Source organism: Mytilus californianus, unplaced genomic scaffold (assembly GCF_021869535.1).
Source record: "Mytilus californianus isolate M0D057914Y unplaced genomic scaffold, xbMytCali1.0.p SCAF_10, whole genome shotgun sequence".
Taxonomy (NCBI): Eukaryota; Metazoa; Mollusca; class Bivalvia; order Mytilida; family Mytilidae; genus Mytilus; species Mytilus californianus.
This window is the reverse complement of record NW_026262582.1, coordinates 46,159,524-46,185,738: the sequence shown is the minus strand read 5'-3', so window position 1 is coordinate 46,185,738 and position 26,215 is coordinate 46,159,524. Positions and strand designations below refer to the sequence as shown.

Below are 26,215 nucleotides of genomic sequence, written 5' to 3'. Positions count from 1 at the left end.
GTTTCTGGTTAAAAGTCAAGTTATATACTTCATCTACTTCAGATATAATAGTTGTATTGTTTTGTTAGGTTCAAGTATCCTAACTCAGAGGTAGAATTCGTGACTTACATTTTTAAATTTTCCTTTGGAAAACCCCATGATCGGTTATCTTAGTGAATATTTTTTTATCAAGTTAGATCCAGTTTATTTTAAGTAAGCTGATTCATGAGAATATGATGCTTCAACACAACTAAAATAACAAAACATCATTATACATATGTATGCAAATATATGGTCATCGAAAATACACAAGGTTCTACATATTATGTCAAGCTCTGACTAAACCTCAAAGAGTCCCAAATAGTTGCATATTTATTATCATAAATGACTTTCAGATGTGTTTACACCTACGCAGCTTTATCACTCATAATAAGTTCGATAAATTTGTCACTTCAGATTTGCGGGTAAAGGATCGATAAGTTTAGGCATTTGTTCATCTGCAATTTGTCTATACGCTAGGTCAAATATTAATAAAATAATTAAGTGTCGACTATAAAAGAGGCGGAAAATACCATGGGTACTCACGATCCAACGAGAAACTGACAACACCATTGCAAAAAAAAAATACAAACGATGGAAAGTCAAATAAATCATCACAACACTACATAGAAAAACCAAATGTGGGCTATCATAGACTTGGGCTTATCTCATGTGTTCTGGAAGGATACACAGAACATATCCGACTATGGATCGCTGGCACCTGTCCCGGTAGTCATGATAATCATAAATTTGGTGATAAGTCATTTGGTGATGTCAAAACCGAGCAAAAGGGTAAAGGATTGTGGTAACGACAATTGAAACTTATCAATGGTCATCTGTGACATATTACATAACGGTCAACCAACTCGTGATTGAGTCCGTAAATATTTCGAAGGTTGACTTCAACTTTACCGCTTGAAACCATTTGTTCAATATCTTCATTTTCAGAAGCCACCGTATATCAGAAAAAAAATCATATAAATAAGAAATACAATCTCTGGAATTTCAATTCCATGTGCAGGTACTGCTACAGTATTGCTAAATATAAATGGAAAGTTAAAGATTATGCCACAAACTAATACTAGTATTTTTTATTGTCCAAAATCATTTGCTTTGAGATTAGGATGCGATTTGTCTATATAATTGCATTTATTTACAGCATCGTTTATTCAATGATTTTTCCTAAGCTTTGAATGGTCTATAACAGGGAAAAGAATAGTTGGCTTTATGCATTCCTGATTGAGATCAATTAACTAAAGCGCTTTGGACGCATCAATTTATAAAGTGCTATTTTCATTCACTAGCAATGGATCGATATTACTGTTAATGCCCTTCTAATCCCCGAGGGTATTATCAAATAGGTAATCAGAGCTATGGTACTGACATGATTTATAACATATCTTCTTAAATTCTGCGTTAAAAATTTATAAAGTATGAAGAAATAAGGGTTTCAGCTACCTCATGTATACTAATCATCATATAGATTCTCATATTCTTTGTATATATAAAAAGCAGATGTGGTATGATTGCCAATGAGACAATTCTCCACAAGAAACCAAATGACACAGAAATTAACAACTATATCGTCACCGTACGGCCTTCAACAATGAGCAAAGCCCATACCGTATAGTCAGGTCAGCTATAAAAGGTTGCGAAATGACAAACGAGAAAACTAACAGCCTAATTTATGTACAAAATAATGAACGAAAAACAAATATGTTACACAGCAACAAACGACAAGCACTGAATTACAGGCTCCCGACTTAAGACAGGCACAGATGTGGCGGGGTTAAATTAGTTTGTTGGCGCCAACCCTCCCTTTTATGTTCTTTGTGTAATATAGCTCTTCTCGTATTCAAGAACTTATACATCTATGACCTGCATATTTTTTTAGTTTTGTTGTTCCTGATAAAGGTAAATTCAGACAAGTGTTTCGGACGCATCACATTTTTTTTTTTTTCATTTTGTAAACCCAATAGATGTTTTAAAGGTAATGCAGATAACTTTGCAGTAAGATTTATCTTTCTTTAGCCATACATTGTACGTAGCATAAAAGCGCAGTATTGGTACAGAAATAGAATATCCAAATTCATATTTGTTTTTATCTATTGGCATGTTTTTCCTACAATGCAATGGAAAATGTTTTAAAAGGAGTAAAATGATTCCCGTATGCATATTTATCCTACAAAAATCTAAATTCTGTTTTACGTTCTAAACTTTATTCCTTTGCTACTCCTCGGTGACATCAAAATTAATTAATATTCTTCATGATAAATTAAGACTTATAAAAAAAATAGTTTCAAATTCCACAGTCAAAATTAATCATAGATGAATTTGGCAACTCTGTATGTCCCTCTTTGGTCATTTAGCTCTTCTATTGTTTAGACCTTATACATTCTTTAATTTTAATTATTGAATTGAGCGTTCCTGATGAAAGCAAATCTAGAAAAATACACGAAATTATTAAGGTATTATATATCCATTTAATAACCAGGCGATTTATACGTTAATTCTGATATGTATTTAATTTTGCATGCATTTATAACTCGTTTCCTGCAATTTGTGAAAATCTGAGATGTGGGTCACTGAGAAAAACACGTGTTCTCGGTAACGTACGCAGTAGTCCATCATGCATTGCAACTCTTTCAAAGCATTGGTCAAGTCTCTAAGGCAACATATATTGCTAATTATTCAAACAAACAATTAAATTGGCGGGAACGTTATTGTGCCAATGTATGTGTATCCATAAATGAGGAGTACCTGACCTAATTAAACGTATTTAATACTAGTATACAAAGAATTATACATGTATTATTTTTATTTTCAGATTCAATCAAACAGACAGGTTATTAGAAAAATAAATAAACCATGATATCATCCAATACTACATAAAACAAATAACAGGAACCACCTTGACTGTTGGACAATAAAACACCAACCATCAGCATCAAACTTAACCGAGGGAAGAGACGTACACACAAACATAAACGACAACAAACATGGTCTACATATTTGGACGTGGTTCAGGTACAATTTATGGGAATGTTGAATCAGCTTTACGAACCCACAAACCTCCATCTTTAATTTACAACCACTGGGTGGATGCCATTGCTGGTGGAGTTTTCTCCCCAAGGATTTCATCAGCCAAGTAGTTCGCGCTTCTGTGTTGACATGAATTATCATTTATATGATCAAAATTATAAATTAACTGTTTACAAAACTTCTGAGTTTAGTGTAGTCAGGGGTATAGCTACTTTCTTCATGACGTGGAAACACAAACTCAAGGGCGAGGGGTTCTGGTGATCGCCTCAGTACACCCCCACCCCCACCCCACCCCCCAAGTGGGTCCATGAACAAATATATGATAGGGGAACAAGAATATCCATATATATAGTGTTAAGGCTTTGCCCATTGTTTAAAGCCATATGATGACCTATATTTGTTAATTATGTGGCATGTGGTCTCTTATGAAGAGTTGTCTCATTGGCAATCATACCACATTTTCTTTTTTTATATTTCAAATCAATCACAACCTTAATTGATTTGTTGATTTTTCTGTTTTTTTTGGTTAACTATTGTTTAACTTTGAGTCGAATAAATACTATACATTGTCGTTGCGTTTTTTGTTCACCGTTAGAGCTTTTAAGTGCAAGGAGATTTGTTCCATATGCTAGTATTTGTATTGAGCAAAGTAGATGTATAAAAACAAACAATAAACATAAACAATACTATATGTGTAGTTTATGTTAGCATTCTAACGTCCATTTTTCTGAACTAGTATACACTATTGTTTAGGAGCCAGCTGAAGCCCGCTTCCGGATGAGGATTACCTCGCTCCGTTAAAGGTCCATTGATGGCCTTGTTCTGTTTGGTAGGATTGTTGTCTCTTTGACACATTCCCCGTTTCCAATCTCAATTCTATACATCATATCTTAAATGTATTTGATATTAAAAAAACAGATGGCCCTCTTCAAACTGGAATCTATGACAATACGAACCTGATGATTTCGGAATTTCAGTTGTCAACTTCCAACTTCTCAGCAGTAAAGATCCCTCGGTTGAATTGTATGGTAATATCGTATCAAAATTGAAATGTTACGCTCGTGCATGCTCACATAATACAAGTAGACAGGGTAGTGAAGGAAAAACTATGCATACAGAGTAATTAGAAAGAAGGTTTGAAAGCGATCCTACATTAGGCATGATAGGTTTAAGGTAACAAACGCGAACACGCACTGGTGACGGATACGACGTGTATGTTTCAACTCACTTACGATTTGTGTTGCCGTCTGATCCGTAAATTTTCCGCATGTGTCTATTTCCCGGTTGTAACAATTTGTCAAAAACGTTAATCATTTGAAAAAGCTTCAATAAAGAGTCAAAATACGAATTCGACCATGTGAAATTATTTGTCGATCTTATTTTGCCTTTTAATCAATTCTATGTTTCAACAATAAATGTCAGTAATGTTCAAGCTGATACCCAATATGCAAAAATTATTTGAATCGCCATTTAAGAGAAATAACTGCAATCCATGAACCATACTGAAAACCGAAGTGATTGCAGATATCGCAGAAAATCGAGTGCCACCTATCTAGAGATTTTTCAGAAGTTTAACTAAAGAATGTTTGTAATATTTATTCTTCCTATGAAGAAATATCAGAAATGTTGTGCATACTGAATAACCCACCTAGCGACTTATTTAAAAGTGTGCATCGATTTTTTTAGGTTATTTTGAATTGACTGGAAAACAATTACGGTCTTTCCCTATGATTTAATTCACAATTTCATTTTAAAGGAGAAAATCATGAAAAAACGTTGATGACTTCACGGTAACATGACAACATTGTGTCCATGAGCTGATAGACAAGAAAAAACGTTTCTTGTATGTAATTTCTGGACGGAAGCGATCGATGACCCTAAACACATTGCATCAACTAGTATTATTAATAAGAAAAACACAATAAATTCGGCAAATATCAAAATGGAGCAAAATGATTCGAAAAAAAAACTTCTACAGCCATAAGAAATAGGACGAAATGAATATCAAGAGCCAATAAAGCACTATACAGAAAAGAATGAGCAACACGAACCTCATGAAAAACGTGGGTCGTTCTCCAAGGCATAGCTGTTCTTGCTCAACTCATGAACGGTGATGTTGAATCTCTACTTGAAGCTTTCAGTCGGGCTGCTCCTGTTAAGAAATGTTGATGAATATTTACCGGTATTGTGCATTATAAAATAACTGGCGACTGAAAGGTTCTTGTCAAGTAGTTTTTAGATACTTTTACAAAATCACAAGTACACGTACAGCCTAATACTTTTATAATGTTTTTCCTGTAGAGTATCACATCCAATGAGTCTGTCTCCGTGTTTACATAAAATATATTTTATCTTTTTCCGTCTAAATTCTTTTTATAAAATGTTTATATATTTGAAACTTATGCAAGTTGATTCAAACAAAAAATTCCGTGAAACTGACATTATCAAGATGCCTGATTTCTTGATTGACAGCATATTTGTAACGTTTGGAGGACGTGTTTTTCAACAAACTATCGGCATTATTATGGGAACCAATTGAGCCCTCTACTTTCCGACTTGTTCCTTTTTTCTTATGAGGCTGACTTCATACAGGAACTTTTTAGGAAGAAAGAAAAGAAGTTAGCAATATCCTCTAACTTTACCTGCCGCAATATAGATGATGCTCTCTCACTAAATAATTCAAAATTTGGTGACTATGTTGAACTGTCATCTACAAATTGACAATGAGGGTCAGTTGAAAACAAAACTTTACGACAAATAGGTTGATTTTAGCTTCCCAATTGTGAACTTTCCTTTTCTATGTAGAAAAATTCCAGCAGCGCCTGCATACGGAGAATATCCAATGCAATTATAGGTTTGAACGTTGTTTTCAATTTAGACTTGTTTATATTTTTTCGTTTGGGCTTGTATTATATTTGCCTCCGGGTTTATATGATCCGTTCATACTATTTTGACTCCTCAAAATTCAAGAGTCTATCCTAAATTGAGGTAAATTGTATAGCTTTCCAAATACCGTTTCGATTGCTAACATCGCTGAAGAGACATTAATTGTCGAAATCTGAATATGGTGTACAAAAACCTTTGCACCTTTTGTTTGCGGTATACCATCTTTTCCGCAAGTTTATTGTTTTCTGTTTAGTATTAAATTTATAATTAAGATCCATTTATTACATCGGTGATTCGTTTATTTGGCAATCGTCAATGGCAGTCAGCAGGGTTTAAGAACATTTGTTGTTCGACCTGTTAGTCAAATGCGTTTTGTTAAAATATACATTTTCATTTTTTTGGTCTTTTGGAAAATGTTGTTTGCGCTGTTTCTAGACCCCTCTAACAAGAAATTTGTTTTGCATGCACACGAATAAAAATTGCGGTTTTTATCCAAAGCAATCATAGGTTTGAAAGTTGTTTTCAGTTAAGACTTGTTTATATTTTTTCGTTTGGGCTTGTATTATATTTGCCTTCGGGTTTATATGATCCGTTCATCCTATTTTGACTCCTCAAAATTCAAGAGTCTATCCTAAATTGAGGTAATATGTATGGCTTTCCAAATACCGTTTCGATTCCTAACATCACTGAAATCCGGATATGGTGTACAAAAACCTTTGCACCTTTAGTTTGCGGTATACCATCCTTTCCGCAAGTTTATTGTTTTCTGTTTAGTATTAAATTTATAATTAAGATCCATTTGTTACATTGGCAATCGCCAATGGCAGTCAGCAGGGTTTAAGAACATTTGTTGTTCGACCTGTTAGTCAAATGCGTTTTGTTAAAATATACATTTTCACTTTTATGGTCTTTTGGAAAATGTTGCTTGTGCTGGATTTAGACCCCGCTAACTAGAAACTTGTTTTGCATGCACACGTATAAAAATTGCGGTTTTTATCCAACGCAATCATAGGTATGAACGTTGTTTTCAATTTAGATTTGTATATATATATATATATATATATATATATATATATATATATATATATATATATATATATCCCAATTGATATGATATTCCCGGGCTTCTATTTTCTATCGTGATTTCCTTGCTGCTCACAAGGAAGCTATTTAACCAAGAGTTCCAAATGGTGAAGTTAAAATCATCCCTTCGTACATTTTACGGATACCATCACGAGTTGGTTGACCGTTATGGAATAATCGTTTCACAGATGATATTGGATATGTTCCTTATGTCGTAACTACAATCCCGTTCCCTTTTCACGAATGTGACCTACCGAATTTGACTATTTACTGGGTTTGTAATAACATGAGCAAAACGAAGGGTGCCACATGTGGAGCAGGATCTACTTACCCTGCCGGAGCACCTAAGATCAACCCCAGTTTTTGGTGGGGTTCGTGTTGTTTAGTCTCTAGTTTTCTATGTTGTGTCTTTTGAACTATTATTTGTCTGCTTGTCTTCTTTTTTTAGCAATGACGTTGTCAGTTTATTTTCAATCTATGAGTTTGAATGTCTCTTGTGGTATCTTTCGCCCCTCTTTTATGTGTTACAGCCAAATGTACAAATGGCTTAAGACATATTTGGCAGAATTGTTTTTAATTTTTCGGTTTTCCATGATCTTCAACAGTGTAAGGAAGTTGGTCTTGTATAGATATAGGAAGGTGTGGTATCAGTGCCAATGGGACAACTCTCCATCCAAGTCACAATTTATAAGGGTAAACCACTATAGGTCAAGGTACGGTCTTCAACACGGAGCCTTGGCTCATACCGAACAGCAATCTATAAAGGGACCCAAAAAGTTACTAGTGTAAAACCATTCAAACGGGAAAACCAATGGTCTAATATATATAAAAAATACGATAAACCAGAACCACATCAACAAACGACAACTACTGAACATCAGATTCCTGACTTAGGACAGGTGCAAATAATTGCAGTGGGATTAAACGTTTTAATGGTACGTACCAAACCTTCTCCCTTATCTGAAACAATAGTGTAACATCACGACATAGAGAGACACACTATAAAATATCAATTGGAATTGCTTAACTCAATCAAAAAACGTAGTAACACAAATGACCAAACACTGAACGAATAAATTTGATCTATGATACAATGTAAATACAAAGTCAATAAAAATAAGGGATGAATAATCAAAGCAAAAGCACTACACCGCTGTGAAATGCCAAACAATCCCAGAAAAAATATCAACTTTGAAAAACATTACGTCATATTATACACAGGTAAATAAAAATAATTTGTGTTGTCTTCTGTCTGTATAATTTCCGTTTAGGAATACCAAGAAATTTCTTGTACATCAATAAAACTATTTTAAAACTTGGTACACGTGGGGCGAATATCAATAATAAAACTTTAAAATTGGTGCTCGACAAAACTTCGTGCTCTTCATGTACAGGTGCCGAAATTAGAACAATGGGAGCAAGAATGTCTAATGTCTTTTAACCCAGACAAATGTGAAATCATCCACGTAACAAGAATGCGTTAACCCATTATCTTTGAATACACACTACATGATCATATATTAAAATCAACAGACAAAGCAAAATATCTCGGCGTTACCATCACAAACGATCTGACATGGAATTCACATATAAATAACATCACAAATAAAGCAAATGCATCACTCAGATTTATAAAAGGAAATGTAAAAACCAACACCATAAAAACAAAAGAACTTGCTTAGAAAACATATATCAGACCAACAATAGAATATTGTAGTGTTGTCTGGGACCCCTGGCAGAAGCAACAAATACAAAATATTGAAATGATCCAGAGAAGAGCTGCCAGGTATACACTAAATCAATACAGCTACCAAAGCAGTGTAACAGTCATGCTTGAACTCCTAAGCTGGCCTACATTACAACAAAGACGAAATCTTGCATCGGTCACCATGCTTTACAAAATCCAACACCAATTAGTATCCATCTTAAATATACAATATTTAGTACCATCAAAAGAACATAAATTTGTACAGCCATTCTCTCCCACAAATTACTATTTATATTCATTTTTCCTAGAACAATAAAGTTGTGGAATTCATTACCATACACGGTAGCCTGCAGCCCAGACTTAGAAGCATTTAAGTCTAGTGCAAAACAACATATATATTGCTAGATCAAAATCATGTTTTATCTATATACAAAATTTTAAAAAAAAAACGTTTTTGAAATTATTGTAAATACATTGTATGTTCAGATTTTATTTTTTTTCCTAGTATGTGCCTTCTTGTAATCTTCAACCTATTGAATTTACGAAGTATTATGTAGATGTAGATGTAGATGCATACAGCACAAAAGGAGAAAGGAAATAATGTTGATGTTTTTAGTACGAATAAGTGAAATTTTATAGTAATTCCAAACAATCTAAGCTTGTATATAGCCATATACAAGTTAACATTAAATAACAAAAAAGCATTACAAATAGTATCAACAGGTCAATTAACAAGAAAGTACGATTTTAGAGTACTCGCAGTTACTTTAGTAGTGATTTGGTCCAGTTAAAAAAGGTCAAATACTAGTATGTCTGAAGCTGTCAAACTGAATTTTAGACCCCCTTAACATAGAATTGTCAATATTTTGAGTTAGAGCTGGTACAAGTTTCTATAATTTTTATATTATTTGACCCAATAGTAGTACACTACACTGTAAAAATCTTTTTGAGATAGAGCAGGTGCCTTTTTTTTTAATTTGACTTAATTGTCTAAAAGAAATGCACTACGAAATAACTGTGTTCTCGGGCCTAAGAGATGAATTCAGGAAATGTAGATTCTGTACTTTGGCAACGTCCCTGAATGGTTTGCTGGTTTCAATTTGTCCAACTCAATAAAAGTAAAGGATTTACATCTTTATTTGACATTATACGGCTAAAATAAGCATTTAAAGCAGTTTCCATTTTTAAGCCTAAGAGGCATGCTGACTTTCTATCTGACAGCTTTTTATGCTTTGATTTTCGTGTTTCTATGATTAATTCAAATTCTAATAACCATTTGTGAACTCTGAATATAGAGAAAAGTAGGTTATCACAGAAAAAATGTGCAAAATGTGTTGTACTTAGGCCCTGGTCGAACGGCCTGTTTATTGTATTTGAAATGTGAAGAGCTTTGTACATAGAATGTGTAGTCCATCATAAAAATTTCACTCAATCTGTAAAAAATAGCACTTGACAATGATCTGTGCACAAAAAATAGCACTTGACAATGATCTGTGCACCTTATCCATTTCATATACTACCTTTATTTTCTTCTGTAGGATAGAATGTGGTTCAAATATATGCCAGTTGAGACTAAAACTACATGCAAGTTTTCCATTGAAAAGTGCAAAAACTGTGCATCAGACCATACTGTCTGCCAACAAAGTTGAATGCAAGAGTCCTTTTGCAATTAGACTTCTTGTATCATGACATCTTAGCATAGAAATGAGCAAAAACTAACAAATTTCCATTTCTTATGGCTTTTGTATGCATTTTTATATGTAAATATGTGCTACGGCCTAAATTGACACTAAATAATGTTCAGTCTTACATAGCCTTAGACCATTTTATACTCATTTGGTATGTTTTTTGTAACTTTTCTTTCCATTTAAAGTACATTTAATATATGAGAAAGAATCATTTATGGTGAAAAAAACTTCAAAAACTTCAAATTAGTTGAAAAAAATGCATGCTTATGTAAGGCTCCCCTTAATTAGAAAATCTCTATTTTCAGGCAAAGGCTCATATAAATTTGACATTTGAATAATTGTAATAAAACTGATAAATAAAATGAGTGTTCATTTGCTTTTAATACTTAAAATATTATATTTAAGAGCATTTCAATAGCAAATATTTGCAATATTCAAATGTTTTAAGCCCATATCTTGATAGTTCAAATTATTCGATTTAAACGCCAAAATTAAACATTCAAATTTCAATATTAAAACTGCCATAGATTCTATAATATATATCCTATAGCCTATGAACTTGGCCAGCTATCCTATAATTGCCTAAGCTTGGGTCATGCAAAGTTTAATTAGAATTGGTCAAGTCTTTCTATACTATTAGGTCCGAGGAACCACTTATCGTCCTTAGATTTTCGTTGTCTACAAATATAGTCCCTAGTGTGGACAGTGTTTAACTTGCAAATTTTTTTCATACACTTTCCAAATTTATTTCTTTATATTTTGTGCATGAAATATTAAGTAAGGGGATGAAATTACATGTTAAAAAAATTTGGGTGCTGAATCTTTATGTTAAGTAGTGATATGGTCCAGTTAACAAATGTCAAAAACTAGTATGTCTGAAACAGTCAAACTGAATTTTAGACCACCTTAACATAGAATTGTTAATTTCTGAGTTAGAGCTGGTAAAAGTTTCTATAATTTTTATATTATTTGTCCCAATAGTAGTAAACTACACTGTAAAAATCTTTTTGAGATAGAGCAGGTGCGATTTTTTTTAATTTGACTTTATTGTCTAAAAGAAATGCACTACGAAATAACTGTGTTCTCGGGCCTACTGACAGCTAGTTAAAATCCAAAACAATTAATAATAAACAATCATGCTTCAGAGACTAAAATCCCTGACTTAATAACTGTTATACCGCCATATTACTGTTAAACACTTACTTAAGTTAGTTTCAGTGTCTTTCAACTTGATCTTTAACTATTGTCAAACCATTGAACAAATGCTTCGTAAGTAAAAATATTATCTTTTCTATAATTCCCCATTCGACGTTGTATAAATATTTGATTAAAAATGTATTTTTGTCGTTTCATTGAATTCACATAATTCACGAGGATCTATATGGAGTTTACAGAAAAGATAATAACGGGCCAAATCTACAAAAACATAAACCCAAAGATAGAGAACAACAGAGTCAAAAGAATTTGAATAGAAAACTGACCTGAACAATTAAAGAAAACAGAAATTGTACACCAACCCTCCCATCCTCAAACATGGTCCCGTATATATCTCCCTCGTTCAAAGTTCTAACTTCTTGTTCCCATTGGATATTCCTTTTGTCCTTCTTGGTTTATCATCTCTTCAATTTTTGGAATAACTTTTGGATTTTCAAACATTTTGGCAATAAGAATCACTAACGAGTCATGCATTGTTGAATAAGCTCATCAAATACCAGAAATATGCTTGTATACGCCACACGCGCGTTTCTCTTACAAAACACTCATCAGTATATCTCATATCAAAATAGGTATTAATCCAGATCTGCGTGGTGCCATTGAATTGTTACTTGTTATGTTAGTTCAAACATATCCTGTATTTATACATCAGACACTCGCTGAAATGTACTCTTGTGAACTTTCATGTAAATTGTTTCCAAAAAAGGGCAAACATTTTATGATGCTAAAGTTTAGTGGTTAACGGACAGTGGCAAAACTCACATTATACTAGAAATAGATCTTGCATGTCATTTGAACTCTTTTGGATAGTTTTACACCTACTTATTTTATATTCATTTTAATGTTGAATGAATATGAAACGAAAGTAAAATAACAAAAATACTGAACTCAAAGGGAAATTCAAAACGGAAAGTCCCTTTTCAAATAAACTTTATTAAGCTAAAACACATCAAACGAATGGAAAACAACGGTCATATTCCTGACTTTATTCAGGTATTTCCTGAGGTAGAATAATGGTGATTAAATGTGGCTTTATAGCTAGCTAAACCTCTCACTTGTATGACAGTCGCACTAAATTTCTTTGTATTGAAACCAATGTATGAACAAAACAAACAGACATAATAGGTAAAAAATGTCAAATATATGAATACAGCAGTCAACATTGGGTTACAATCTTAATCACTATAAAAACAAACAATTATGTCAACAAAAGGAAAACAAAATGGCATATAGACAATGCACATAAGCAAAACATATCTATTAGTTAACCAATCTTTGTACAAGACCAACCAACTGAATAAGATTTGTTAACGCGTTACACAATGTAACAGTCTGTATGAAGACTCGCCACGTTGTTTGTAAAAATTACCCTGACTCCGAGCCGACCAGTATTTACTGTGACTCCTAAATGCCGCATATTCAGCGGATAGGCATGCAGCAATTATAAAGTATTAAGTTTTTTACTTAACACAACTGGGGATCAAACCCACGATTGCCTGCAGTCGAGGCGAACACACTACCACCTGCATTTCTATAAATATTTAAGGTTATGTCAAAACAGATATTGATTTCAATTGATCATAAGTATCAAAAAGTCTAGAAAATGAACCAAATAGATTTATTTATCATTACGAATATTTATTTGCATAAAGGCATGTAGATGTTTGTGACAACCAGAAGAAAAGACAACTTGAATTTAGAAAAATCTCTTGACTTAAGTATCAATGACTGTTGAAAAAGGAGCAATTACTGTGCATATGTTCTATGGAACATGGGTTTAATATTCTATCTAATTTTTCTGTTTTTCTTGTGCGAAATAAAGTTTTTTAATAATTTTTTTCTAAGGTTTTCATTACATTGACGGTAAAGGAATAAGTGTTTTTCATCCTCCTTGATTGTATAGCTATCGTGAACATGCGAGCATGTCACCGTCCTCCTTTTTACAAATCAGAATCAAAAGGCCAATGATCTTATAGTACGATTGCTTTTATGTCAAATTTTTTGTTCAGTCAAAATTACAAAATAAGAGAATTTAATGCATAAAAGTCAAATGGATTTTTTGGAAACGTCTTGATCCCGATTTTATTGTGTATCATTCTTCGCAAGCCACTTCTCAAAAGGTTTGCTATATCTCGACTTGTTCTGTTCATAAAACGAACAAAGTGACTCCATAGAACAAGCACTGTTTGCACACATCACTCTTGGCAACTTGTCTTTGTCGCTCTTTGGACCAGGAGGTTCGTATATTACATTCCAGTTACAATTCGTACACGGCACCCATTCAGGGTCATAAATATTATTACGAGGTTTACCTAAACCTTCGGAAACTTCGATTGAACGATCAAAACAAAACTCAATTAAAGCTCTTGTAGCTCTAAGCGATTCTGGGTTTTTTCTGCTACATTGTATACAGTCGTCTCCGATGTTTTTATCAATTTCTTTTTTAAGACATATTTTCAACTGATTTCTTGACAACTCGGTAAACAAGCGAGTTGATTTTGATTTCGAAATACACTCGTACGTTAGATAATTTATGAAATATGTTGTGATGTTAGCTCTATTATTTTGGTTACCTGTGCAACACTTTGATGGTGGGAAGTCAGTTATACAATCATATGCTTCCCTTTGGAATGTTCTCTTTATACCATCGATACTGTTTGGAGTGTAAACTTTTAACTTATGGACATATGGACCATTAGCCATACGCATAAATGCAATAATTCCCCCGTTCCTCATGAAATCAAACGAACTCTTTTCGTCAGTATTCTTAAAAACGGTCGTATATGCTACAAGCATGGTAAATTCATGTATTCTTCCTTTAGCATAGTTCATCAGCTCTTCTGAGCACGAGTAACCTAAGTTTTGCACATGCGCACAGGGAATGTAATGAGAATACAGTAACATAATTGGATATTTATATTTTGTCTTTGGGTCTCTTTTGAAGTCACCCATCAATCTGTCAATCTCGCCAAAGTGAATAGCTTTTATTTCACCGTGTAGCTCCCGATCAGGATTGTAATATTCTTTCCCGTGGTCACGTTCGTTTAAGAGAAAAACAATTCTACGTTTTTCTAAAAACTCCTTTGGAAACGATTTTCCCCAACTTTCAGCTTGGTTGATTTCCTCATCGGACACAATAGTTATAAGAAGATATTGATTAAATATCGGTGTTTTTTTGTTTCGATTCTGAATTTTCTTGTTCACTTCATCTCTCTCAGCTTCGCCATATCGGCGCATCACTTCAAAGATAGGTGTCACAAGTTGTGGGGTAAAATCCCGTACAGATACTTGAGACTGTATGGTTGCTTTTCTGTTTTTTCGTTTACTTACAGTGGCGATTGAATGCAATTGAGACAGTAAAATAGTGAAAAATAAGACAATTTTCAAACTGTCGGTCATCGTTTGGCCCATTGATATCCACCGGCCCATTACTGGAAAAAAAACAATATTTTTTTTCAATTCATCACAAGCATTCCAAGCACAATATCATTTAAGTATCTTCACAAACAAAAGCTGTGCTGTAGTATTAACTCATAAGAAGATGAATATAGTTATCAAAGGTACCAGGCTAATAATTTGATACGCCAGACGCGCGTTTCGTCTACATACGACTCATCAGTGACGCTCAGATCAAAATAGTTAGAGAGCCAAATAAGTATAAAATTGAAGAGCATTGAGGAACCAAAATTCAGAAAAGTTTTTTTTCAAATACGGCTAAGGTAATCTATGCCAGGGATAAGAACATCCTTAGTATTTCGAATATTTTATACTTTTGCAAACAGTTAATTTATAAAAATGATCATATAATTGATATTCACGTCAACACCGAAGTGTTGACTTCTGAGCTGGTGATGACAGTTTTTTTATTACATTGTTTTACAACAACGAATAATGAATATTCATTTTCCCCGAAATACATAACATTAATTTCAATGATCTATCAGAAAATGAAAAAAAAATTGTTTGTTTCAGTCGTCATCATATCAAGTGTTACCTTAGTTCTTATATATTTTTTTTTTTTATTTTCAATTTTATTTTTTTTACAACAAACTCAATTGTGTCATTTTCATTTTTATGCGTAAACACTTTTTGACATTTAACTATGTTCCGCTATTTGTATTTTAATTTGTTAAATATTTTTATATAATTTATACATAATGTTTCATAAGCATTGTTATTATTATTATTATTATTATTATTATTATTATTATTATTATTATTATTATTATTATTATTAAAAAGAATATATCATTTTTTCATTATTATTATTATAATAATTATTATTAATATTATTATCATTATTTTCATTATTATTATCATTTTTCATATTTGTTATTATTATTATTTATTTTTTCATTTTATTATTATTATCATTATTATTATTATTATTATTATTATTATTATTATTATTATTATTATTTTTATTTTTATTATTATTATTATTATTATTATTATTATTTTTGTTATTATTATTATTATTACGATCATTATCATTATTAATATTATTATTATTATTATTATGAAAATGCATTCGAACATTGGACAGTGGACTCTTGAAATATTTACTTTGTCTGTTTTTTATGATTAATTTGCTGTATGTCTTAATTTTATTTTTTAACTTTATTAATTTAGAAGCTAATTTACGATTGTAACAATGACATTTGAATTTAAATTAGGGAAAATATGATTGAGTGTTCTACAATGTTTCCCGCGTTTGATATCTTAATGAGAGGCAATCATACAACACAATTTGCACAAAAACATCTAAAGTTAAACATATAGTCCTCACAAATTGACGATATCAAGGCTATTTATCGCCCCATGTCTGAAAAGTTGTAAGCAAATTAAGCAGAGACTATAAACGACAGGCAAGTAACTTAAAATCATTTTAGTAATACAAAACAACATTGAAAGTCATTGACAAGGCTCCTGACTTTAGACAGATACAGTCACATGTGACGGGTTTAACTAATTGTTACTAAAGAATGTGGCAGGGTTAATACACATTTCCCGCCATTCACCCTTGTCAAACAAGCTTTATTATTAATTTAAGAGAAAAAGCTTCTACACAATGAATTCTGATTTAAAAAAATGAAGGTCTTCCTGCAATATGAAACGTATAACTGTATAAACAACTGTCTGTATTCATCAAAAACAATGCCAACATGTTTTGAAATGTTGAAAAACATGCTTATATATTATTGTTATATCTACATGCTATATCTATGTCAACGATACCACATGTTTACATGGTCATGTTTATGCAAAGCTATTATCATGATCTCATGTTACACTTGTATCTTTGACTGAATGTTCAAAAAAAATCTTGAAATAAAACCACTTTGAAAAATTAAAATGTTTACATTAACTTGTTCTGGTCCTCAATGTACATGAAATAAATGTTTATTGAATTAAAGAAAATAACAATCAATGAATTAATTTATCTTTTGGGTTCAGTAACTATTTGAGACGGTCCATTTCTGTAAAATTTACATTTACAACACTAGTTACCTTTAAACTTGCCAAATATATCAAAATAATACAAACAATTAGTAATACCTTACTTACTAATTATCGCTTAAAAACTAATTCCTCCTTAATTCGGAAATCTGACAATCAAATCATCAGTTCTCGATTGAAAAGAAACTACTTGTCACAAGTGTTCTGTGAAAATTCCCCTTGGTAAAAAAAAGTTATTTGTCATAAGTGTTTCCCAAGCTAAATATAGTTATCTCGATGAGGTAAGGTGACGTTTAAACTCCAGCAACACACTTATGTATTTGTTTTCCTTGTGATACATGTATGACCGTGTGTATGTCCCATTAAAAGATGTGACATGCCCTATACTGTAGATATATGTTTTTTTTATAATTTGCAACGAATTGTATGTTATATATGTTTACAACTTTTGATGTAAAACATATTAAGTTGTGGAAAAGAGAATGATAATCAATAACAGGTTAAAAAAAACCCAGAAAAATGATAAAAAAAAACAAATACATAAGTATAGGGCAAATTGATAACGAAGTGAGAATAAATGGCCACAAAATAAAAAAAAATAGAGACAATTACCTAAATGATTAAAATATCAGAAAAGAATGAGCCCAATCTAGACCCTCGCATATCAAATGAGACATTGACAAATATAATTCATTTAATATTAACAATCATTCTACATGTATTTTGCGTATGTTTTTGTGCAGCATCTTTCTGAAGGGTATGCAAATTGTACACGGGTGTGTAGTACGATATTTAAATGCCAAAGGCAAGAAAACAAATCAAATTCAGGTCATGGGATGCTGACACTTAAAAACACTTGAAAATTGATCTAAAGCAATTAATCTGCTGTAAATGAAGAAAACCATCATCCTTGAAAAAAACATAACGAAATACTTATTGAATACAGTTACTTTATTTTGTGTTTTATATGAATTTAAAATAAAAAAAAAGGAGTTGTGGTATGATTGCCAATAAGTGAGTCATTTATCAACCAAAGTCTCAAGGACGTGATCGTAATTAACTATATCTTGGTGCACAGACTTCGACAAAAATCAAAACCCACAACGTACAGTGAACATTTATATAAGATCATATCATGACAAAATGTGAAACAATTCCCTGCATCCCTGAAATCCAATAACAAAATACTTAATTAATACAGTTACTTTAGTTTGTGTTGTGTATGAATTCAAAATTAAAAAAGGAAATTAGTATGATTGCCAACCGGTGAGACAATAATCAACCATAAATCCAAGTACATGGACGTACTAAACTATAAGTTGGAGCAAGACCTTTAACAAATATCAAAAAGTAAAATCACAAAAATATTGAACTCCAAGGAAAATACAAAATGGAAGGTCCCTAATCAAATGGCAAAATCAAAAGCTCAAACACATCAAACGAATGGATAAAAACTGTCATATTCCTGACTTGTAACAAGCATTTTCTTATGTAAACCTGGTTTTATAGCTAGCTAAACCTCTCACTTGTATTATAGACGCATCAAGTTCCATTATATTGACAAAACCCATACCGTACAGTAACTTTATAAGATCATATCATGACAAAAATGTGAAACATTGCCCTGCATCCCTGAAAACAAATAACAAAATATGTATTAAATACAGTTTTTTTTTATTTTGTGTTTATATGAATATAAACTCACAAAAAAGGATATGTGGTATGCTGACAATCAGTGAGACAATTATCAACAGGAGATCTAAGGGCGTGGACGTAATCAACTATTTGTTGGTGCACGGCCTCCGACAAAGATCATAATCCACAACGTACAGTAAACTTCTATGATCCTGTCATAACAAAATGTGAAACAATTCAAATAGAAACTCTGAGTATTGATGTGTTTTAAACGTACGGCCGGACGGACATTTTAAACATCGCCACATTCATTAAATGTCTGTCCAAAATAAAAACCCCATGGTTCAGTGGTTGTCGTTGTCGTTGGTTTGTGTCTGTCGTTCAGAGGATTCATTATTATTCGTTGGGTACGTCTTTGTTTCATGTTGCAGGTCCTTGTTTCGTGTTGTGTGCTTTTGTTTATGGTGTATGTCCTTGTTTCGAGTTGTATGTCCTTGTTTCATGTTGTATTTCTTGTTTCATTTTGTATGTATTTTTTTAATTTTGTATGTCTTTGTTTCTTTATGTATGTCTTCGTTTCATGTTGTAGGTCTTTGTTACATGTTGTTTGTCTTTTTGTCATGTTTTATGAATTTGTTATGATTTCTCTGTCGGGTTGTTATGCATACAGGTTCAGTCATAAAATATATTGATAGCAAAGTATAATAGGTATTAAGGTGATACATAACACTACAGGGAGATAACTCTGTAAAAATCAGCTAAACGTTTTAATTACGTTGTATTGTTAAGGAAATATTAAGCTTCTCAATGATCAAAATTAGTGTTTGTCAAACTGCTATATAACCAATGAAATTTTTCTGATAAAGTGGTTGGTTCAAATTTTTGGAAATTGTTATATTTTTGTCAAAGGGTCAAAGTAAACATTTTTCAAAATTTTATGAAAATTAAACGAGCCAAATTAATATTAGTCAAGGTGTTGGGTACCACCTTAAAAAGGCTAGAAATTAAAAAGAATATGCGGTTATAACATTTTTTTGTTGGCATAAGGGCATGCAGGTCTTTGTGACAAACAAGAAAAAACATTTTTACTTTGTAAGAGACTTCAGTGCTCAGTTTCAATGAATTTTTAATATTTTACTTTATTTATTCTGGTTTTTTTTTTGTGTGCAAAATAAAGTTATTAGTATTTAGAAGATTGGTAATCTTTTCTGATGTTTTCAGCATTTTACACGCATGAAGAATTGTGATTTGTCCTCCTTGATTGTGTGACGATTTGTGAACATGTAACTGTCCTCCTTTTGTATGAAATACAGGTTTATATACACTAGAAATGGTTAATAGAATGAAAGGTAGTTTTGTCAGTGAAATGAATGCTTTTTTCAATGAGTCATCAAAGTGTATTTTTTATAGATATATACACGATCCAGATACTTTACAATTTTACCTACAAAAACTTGTAAACTTTGTGTTTAAGCCATATATTAGTAAATATAGATTGTCCGCACACTGCCTTAACATTAAAACCGGATGATTTTGTAATATTGAAAGAGAAAACAGAGTATGTAATATGTGTGATAAAATATGATTGAAGATGAACACCATTAGATGTTAGTATGTGAGAAATATTTTGATATAAGGAAAAACTTATACAAAACCATTTTATTTGAAAAAACAATCTAGGTCAATACCTTTATTTAGCTGATATGATTCGTTTTTCATAATATTATTCTTATATTTCATTATTTATATCATTTGTTGTCATTCTCCGCCGATGATACAAACTGTTTGTAATTATAAAACATGTATGTAATTATTCACTGATGCTATTATATTTGTATATGTAAATTCTATAAGCTGTATTGCTTCTGAATAAAAGACTATTATTATTATTAACGATACCAATTATCTCCATTTCCTTATTCAGCTCAAATTACACCCATAACAGGAACAAGAGCATAATAATCTAATGGATTATTCGGTTAGGTCTTCTTAATAATATCCCGATTTATCTTGATCGGGGATACTCGCAAACCATTCATTTCTATTTTTATTTAAAGCCTCACTACTGGCATATTTTGTATTTTGTCCATTATATGAACACAATGACTTCGTAGAATTAATTCTATTTGCACACATCACTCTTGCCAACGTATCATTGTCGGGCACTAGAACAGGCGGATTGTAGATTTCTTTCCAGGTATAATTCGGACATGGCTTCCATTCAGGTTCATAAACATTTGAGTTTGGTTTACCTAAAGCCTGCGAAAATTCCATGGAATAATCAAAACATCTCTCAAACAAGGCTTTGGTGGTGTTAAGCGATTGATTGTTTTAAATGATGCACTGTATTAAGTCGTTTCCGATGTTCTTATCAATTTCTTTTTTAAGACATATTTTCAGTCTTGACAACTCTGTAAACAAGCGAGAGGCGTTTTAGTAAGCAATACACTGAGATGTCATGTAATTGATGAAATATGCTGTTATTGCAGTTCTATTCTCTTAAATATGCTGTTATTGCAGTTCTATTCTGTTGGTTGCCTGCGCAACATTTTGGTGGGGTAGGGTTAATTATACAATCATATGCCTCCCCTTGAAATGTTTTCTTTAAACCATCGATGCTACTCGAATTATAAACTTTTAACTCATGGGTATATGGACCATGCGCTATATACATAAATGCATTAATTCCCCCGTTCCTAAAGAAATCAAACGAACTCTTTTCGTCAGTATTCTTAAAAACGGTCGTATATGCTACAAGCATGGTAAATTCATGTATTCTTCCTTTAGCATAGTTCATCAGCTCTTCTGAGCACGAGTAACCTAATTGTAGCACATGTGCACAGGGTATGTAATAAAAATAAAGTAATATTATTGGGTATTCATATTTTGTCTCTGGGTTGTTTTTGAAGTCATCCATCAATCGTTTTAGCAATTACTTCACCGTGTAGCTCCCGTTTAGGATTGTAATATTTTTTCTATGTTTACGTTCGTTTAGAAGAAAAACAAGCCTCTGGTTTTTTTTAAACTCCTTTGGAAACGATTTTCCCCAATTTTTAGCTTGGTCGATGGATGAAAGAAAAGAAATCTAGAACCTTCTTATATTTTGAAATTACCATTCATGAGCTATTGAAGTCTTGTACGAAAAGAAAAAATGAGTGTTAAGGGGCAAAATATCGTAGGAAAAAAACAAGGAGTCCGAACCTAAAACCAAAAAAATCCTAAACCTCACATAAGTACATCCTTTAGGCGACAGTAGTGTATAAATGCTAGAATGAAACAACAAACCAAGAAGAGACAAATCAAGGCAGTCATGAATCTAGTTAGTCAAAATTATCTCCCCATTACGCCAGTTCATTTTTACAATCGTAAAAATGGAAGCCATTGAAGGGATGATGCGCTGCCAATTTAGCTCTTGAAAACCGATAAATTTATCCACATAGCACTATTACGATCCTTATATGCCAGTTGTATTTTAAAAGACAAATGTATCTACTACATTGTAGCTAATGAGCATCAGTTAATGTACTTGTCTGCATTCAGTCAACTTAAAACTATTGTCTGATCGGGTGTCAGGTGGAATTTTCGAAAATTCATAAACATTAAAAAAAAACTAATTCAATATTTCGTTGAAGGGCAGACTAAAATTTTCAGTGGTTGTAGACTATAAACCCTAGATATCACACACAAAAAATGAAGTTTTTTCGAAGATATACATTTTTAAGATCCAACTTAAAAGTCTGTCGTCAAGTACTTTTAGTAAAAATTTGCTATTCGAACACACCTACTCTGCTTTTGTGATTAATTAGAAAGGTATTTCACTTGACCCATATATTTCATTTTTTTAGTACTGTGAATTTTCGATGTTAAAAAGTCAACCTGTAACCTTGATATATAAAAATGGTAGAATCTGAAGCGAGATGATGTATTAAAATACTTTTGCTTTTTACGTTTTCAAGACAAAATATTCAACTCAAACACGCCCTTACATAAAAAGGTGCACTCGATTTTCTCTTATTGCTGCAATTGTTACCAAATTTTTTGAATTTTTTCTTAAGTCACATAATGGAAGGGCAGAAACGAAAATTAAGGAACACATAGATTGATATGTTCTCCGTTAGTGGTATATTTTTTTTAACATCGGAGGTTATGCTTTTTTAGATCCAACTGTATAGACCTCCATGTAGTCGACTTTATATCTAGTTGTTCTGCTTAATTATGTAATAGCTAAAATTGAAAATTTATGCACATGGTGTTTTTTTGAAAAAATACTCCGTAATTTAGCCGAAAACTGTCATTTTATTTGTTTCTATTAACTTTTCAAATTTGTGTTACTATAGTAAACATTACAGTAAGCATTTATCGCCTTCTCTAACAAAGAGCTTCGAATCTTTTGTTCTCTTCAACTGGGTTTCCGCCTAAAGGTGCGTCCAAAGGGTAAGCGTCTCCAGCTATACACGCATTACCCATTATGCGAGAAATCTGATTCAATCTGGTGAATGCTCTGATAACTCAAAAGAGGTTAATCAATCTAATTGCGCTAATTATACTACTTATGTAAACACATGAAAATAAGATATCCATGTGGGTGCTGATTGCAAAGCACCATGTTTTTCGAACTTTTCAATGTTGACAGAGCTGAAAATATCATGGTCCGGGTTTCACCAAATATGGTTGTAGTGCTGAGACCAGATTTAAAGCCAAACGAAATATTTGCAAAAACAATAGGACAAATCTGCAACATAACCTGCCATCTTAACATTTTACGAATTAACAAATAATTGTCAAGTTCAGTACATGTGGTAATATAAATAACAATCAGATAAATTCATAGTATTCAAAGTAGTATCATAGACAAAACTGTAATGTTTTTTTTTGTACTTTCAATGGCTCAGTTTTTGTGTACATTTCATTATATGAAATAACTCAGGCATAAACAAATTTCTAGGCGTAATGTAAATTGCCTAAAAAATAGTTATAATATAAATTTCTTGAACCTTACAGGCATTTTTGAAAATGCCTAATTTTGGGGCATTTTACAAAATATCTTCCAGAACTAGAAATAAAAGACACAACTGACAAGGCTTCAACCGGTTCTTTTTAAACGTATACCTCACATTTGTTATAAGCGGTCATCTCAGAACCAGAATCTATCACAAACGAGACGAAATTATCAATTTCACCCACCTTAGTAGCAATATACCGACTTCACCTGCATATGGGATATATATTTCACTACCTTTTCGGTACTCAAGACCTTGCAGCTGCTATTCACGCTTTATAAAACGTCACCGGTGTTTGAGCAGAAGGTTGATGGACCAGGGTTATGTCAAAGAACTGCTCGTCTTTTTTCTAAAACATGTAAAACAAGTTCATCGGAAGATAGCAAGACCGTGTTGTTAAATGTTCCGTATCAACTTCACAAATATTACAAGATGGTCTTGAAGTATAGGTACTGACGTTGTCTATCATTTTAATAACGTGTTATAGTGTTCTTTTATTTGTCTTTGTAAGTTATTGACATTTACTGTTACCTTTACAGAATATTTACAGGGTTTGTAATAACATGAGCAACACAATGGGTGCCACATGTGAAGCAAAATTTGCTTACCCTTCTGGAGCACCTGAGAACACCCCACGTTTTTGATGGTGTTCTTGTTGCTTAGTCTTTAGTTTTCTTTGTTGTGTCTTGCGACTGTTATTTGTATTTTTGTCTTTTTACTTTTTTAGCCATGGCGTTGTCAGATTATTTTCGATCTATGAGTTTGACTGTCCATCTAGTATCTTTTGCCCCACTTTTACAGAATCTGATGCCAAATACTTCTAAATAATACAAATATTATTAATAGCTTACTTACTATATCCCTTCTGAACAACTTCCTCCTAGATTCTGAAATCTGAGAATAAAATCCTGTGTCCTTTGTGTTAAAATTTTCAATAAAAATGCAACTGCTTGTCATAAGTGTTTCCCATGCTAAAAATAGTTATCTGAATCAAGTAAAAGTGAAGTTTAAATCTAGCAATACACTTTTCCCTTTATACATATTTTGAAGTGTTTAGCTCCCATTAAAAGAATTGATATTCCTTATATTGTAGATATTTGTATACTAATTGGATTGAATTGTATATTATATATATTTACAACTTAAAAAAGTTGCAGCATATATCAAATGATACATTAACAATTTTTTTTTAAATCTTTGATATTAACAATTATTAGACATGTATTATGTTGATATACTTTGGGTTTGTATGGACGGAGCCTTTGTCCGTGCGTACGTACATCCAAATATTGGTTTCCGTTCTCTTAGCTTGCCTTAACCAAATGTTATTAAACTGATACACAATGCTTATTACCGAGAGAGAAAACAGATCAAGATCGAATTTTGGTCGCGTCACTTTTACCGTTCTTGGGTTATGTCTCTTTATAACGTTATTTGTCAGCGGGTGCATAATCTGTTTCCCATGGACACATTCTCAATCATTCTGTAGCGTGTGCAATTTCGAAAGAGTGTGTACTATGACTCTTCGATAGTTAAATGCCATAGACAAGAAACCATGTCAAATGTGTATCAAAGGATACTGACGTACTAGAAATTGATCCAAAGAAATTAATCTACTGTAAATAAAATAAACCTGCATCCTTGAAAACACATATCAAAATTCTTATTGTATATAGGTATTTTATTTGTGTTTTATATGAATTAAAAATTTAAAAATGGAGTTGTGGTATGATTGCCAACCAGTGATACAATAATCAACCATAAATCCAAAGCCATGTAAGTAATAAACTGTATGTTGGAGCACAGCCTTCGACAAAGATCAAAACCCATACCGAGCCCATACCGTACAGTAAAATTAATAAGTTCATAGCATGACAAAATGTGGAACATTTCCCTGCATCCTTGAAAACAAATAGCAAAATATTTATTGAATACGGTGACTATATTTTGTGTTTATATGAATATAAACTATCAAAAACGGATATGTGGTATGATTGCCAATCACTGAGACAACGATCAACCAAAGTCTAAAGGAAGTGAACGTCATCAACTCTATTTTGGTGAACAGCTTTCGATAAAAATCAAAACCCACAACGTTCAGTAAACATTATAAGATCGTATCATGACAAAATGTGAACCAATTCCCTGCAACCCTGAAAACAAATAACAAAATATTTATCGAATATACAACATGTAGTTACTTTGACTATAGTTACTTTATTTTGTGTTGTGTGTGAAATTCAAAGTTAAAAAAAGAAGATATGGCATGATTGCCAACCAAATTATCAACCAAACACACAGCGACGTGGACGTAATCAACTATATGCTGATGCACGAAGGCCTTCGAGGAGAATAAAAAATGTACAGTAAACTTTATAAGGTCCTGTCATGACAACATTAGAAGATAAACTCTGAGTATTATTGTGTTTTAGACGTACGGACGGAAGGACGGACATTTTAAAACCTGCCAAGTTCACCAA

General features: G+C 32.3%; 2 protein-coding genes across 3 annotated transcripts in view; one reads left to right on the top strand and one right to left on the bottom strand.

Annotated features, from left to right (window-relative positions):
* LOC127718235 (innexin unc-9-like) overlaps positions 1–26,215 on the top strand; it is a 115,440-nt gene that overhangs the window by 57,882 nt on the left and 31,343 nt on the right. The gene's annotated exons all lie outside the window — the stretch shown is intronic.
* Positions 13,244–17,336, bottom strand: LOC127718231 (uncharacterized). Of its 2 annotated transcripts, none has more exons than XM_052224216.1 (2): positions 17,209–17,336; positions 13,244–15,071 (listed from the first exon to the last, which is right to left on the bottom strand). In XM_052224216.1, the coding sequence occupies exon 2, from the start codon at positions 15,067–15,069 to the stop codon at positions 13,723–13,725; it is 1,347 nt and encodes a 448-aa protein (XP_052080176.1). In that variant the 5' UTR covers positions 15,070–15,071; positions 17,209–17,336; the 3' UTR covers positions 13,244–13,722. The 2 variants fall into 2 exon arrangements, with proteins under 2 accessions (XP_052080176.1, XP_052080177.1); XM_052224217.1 differs by having other exon boundaries at positions 17,205–17,331.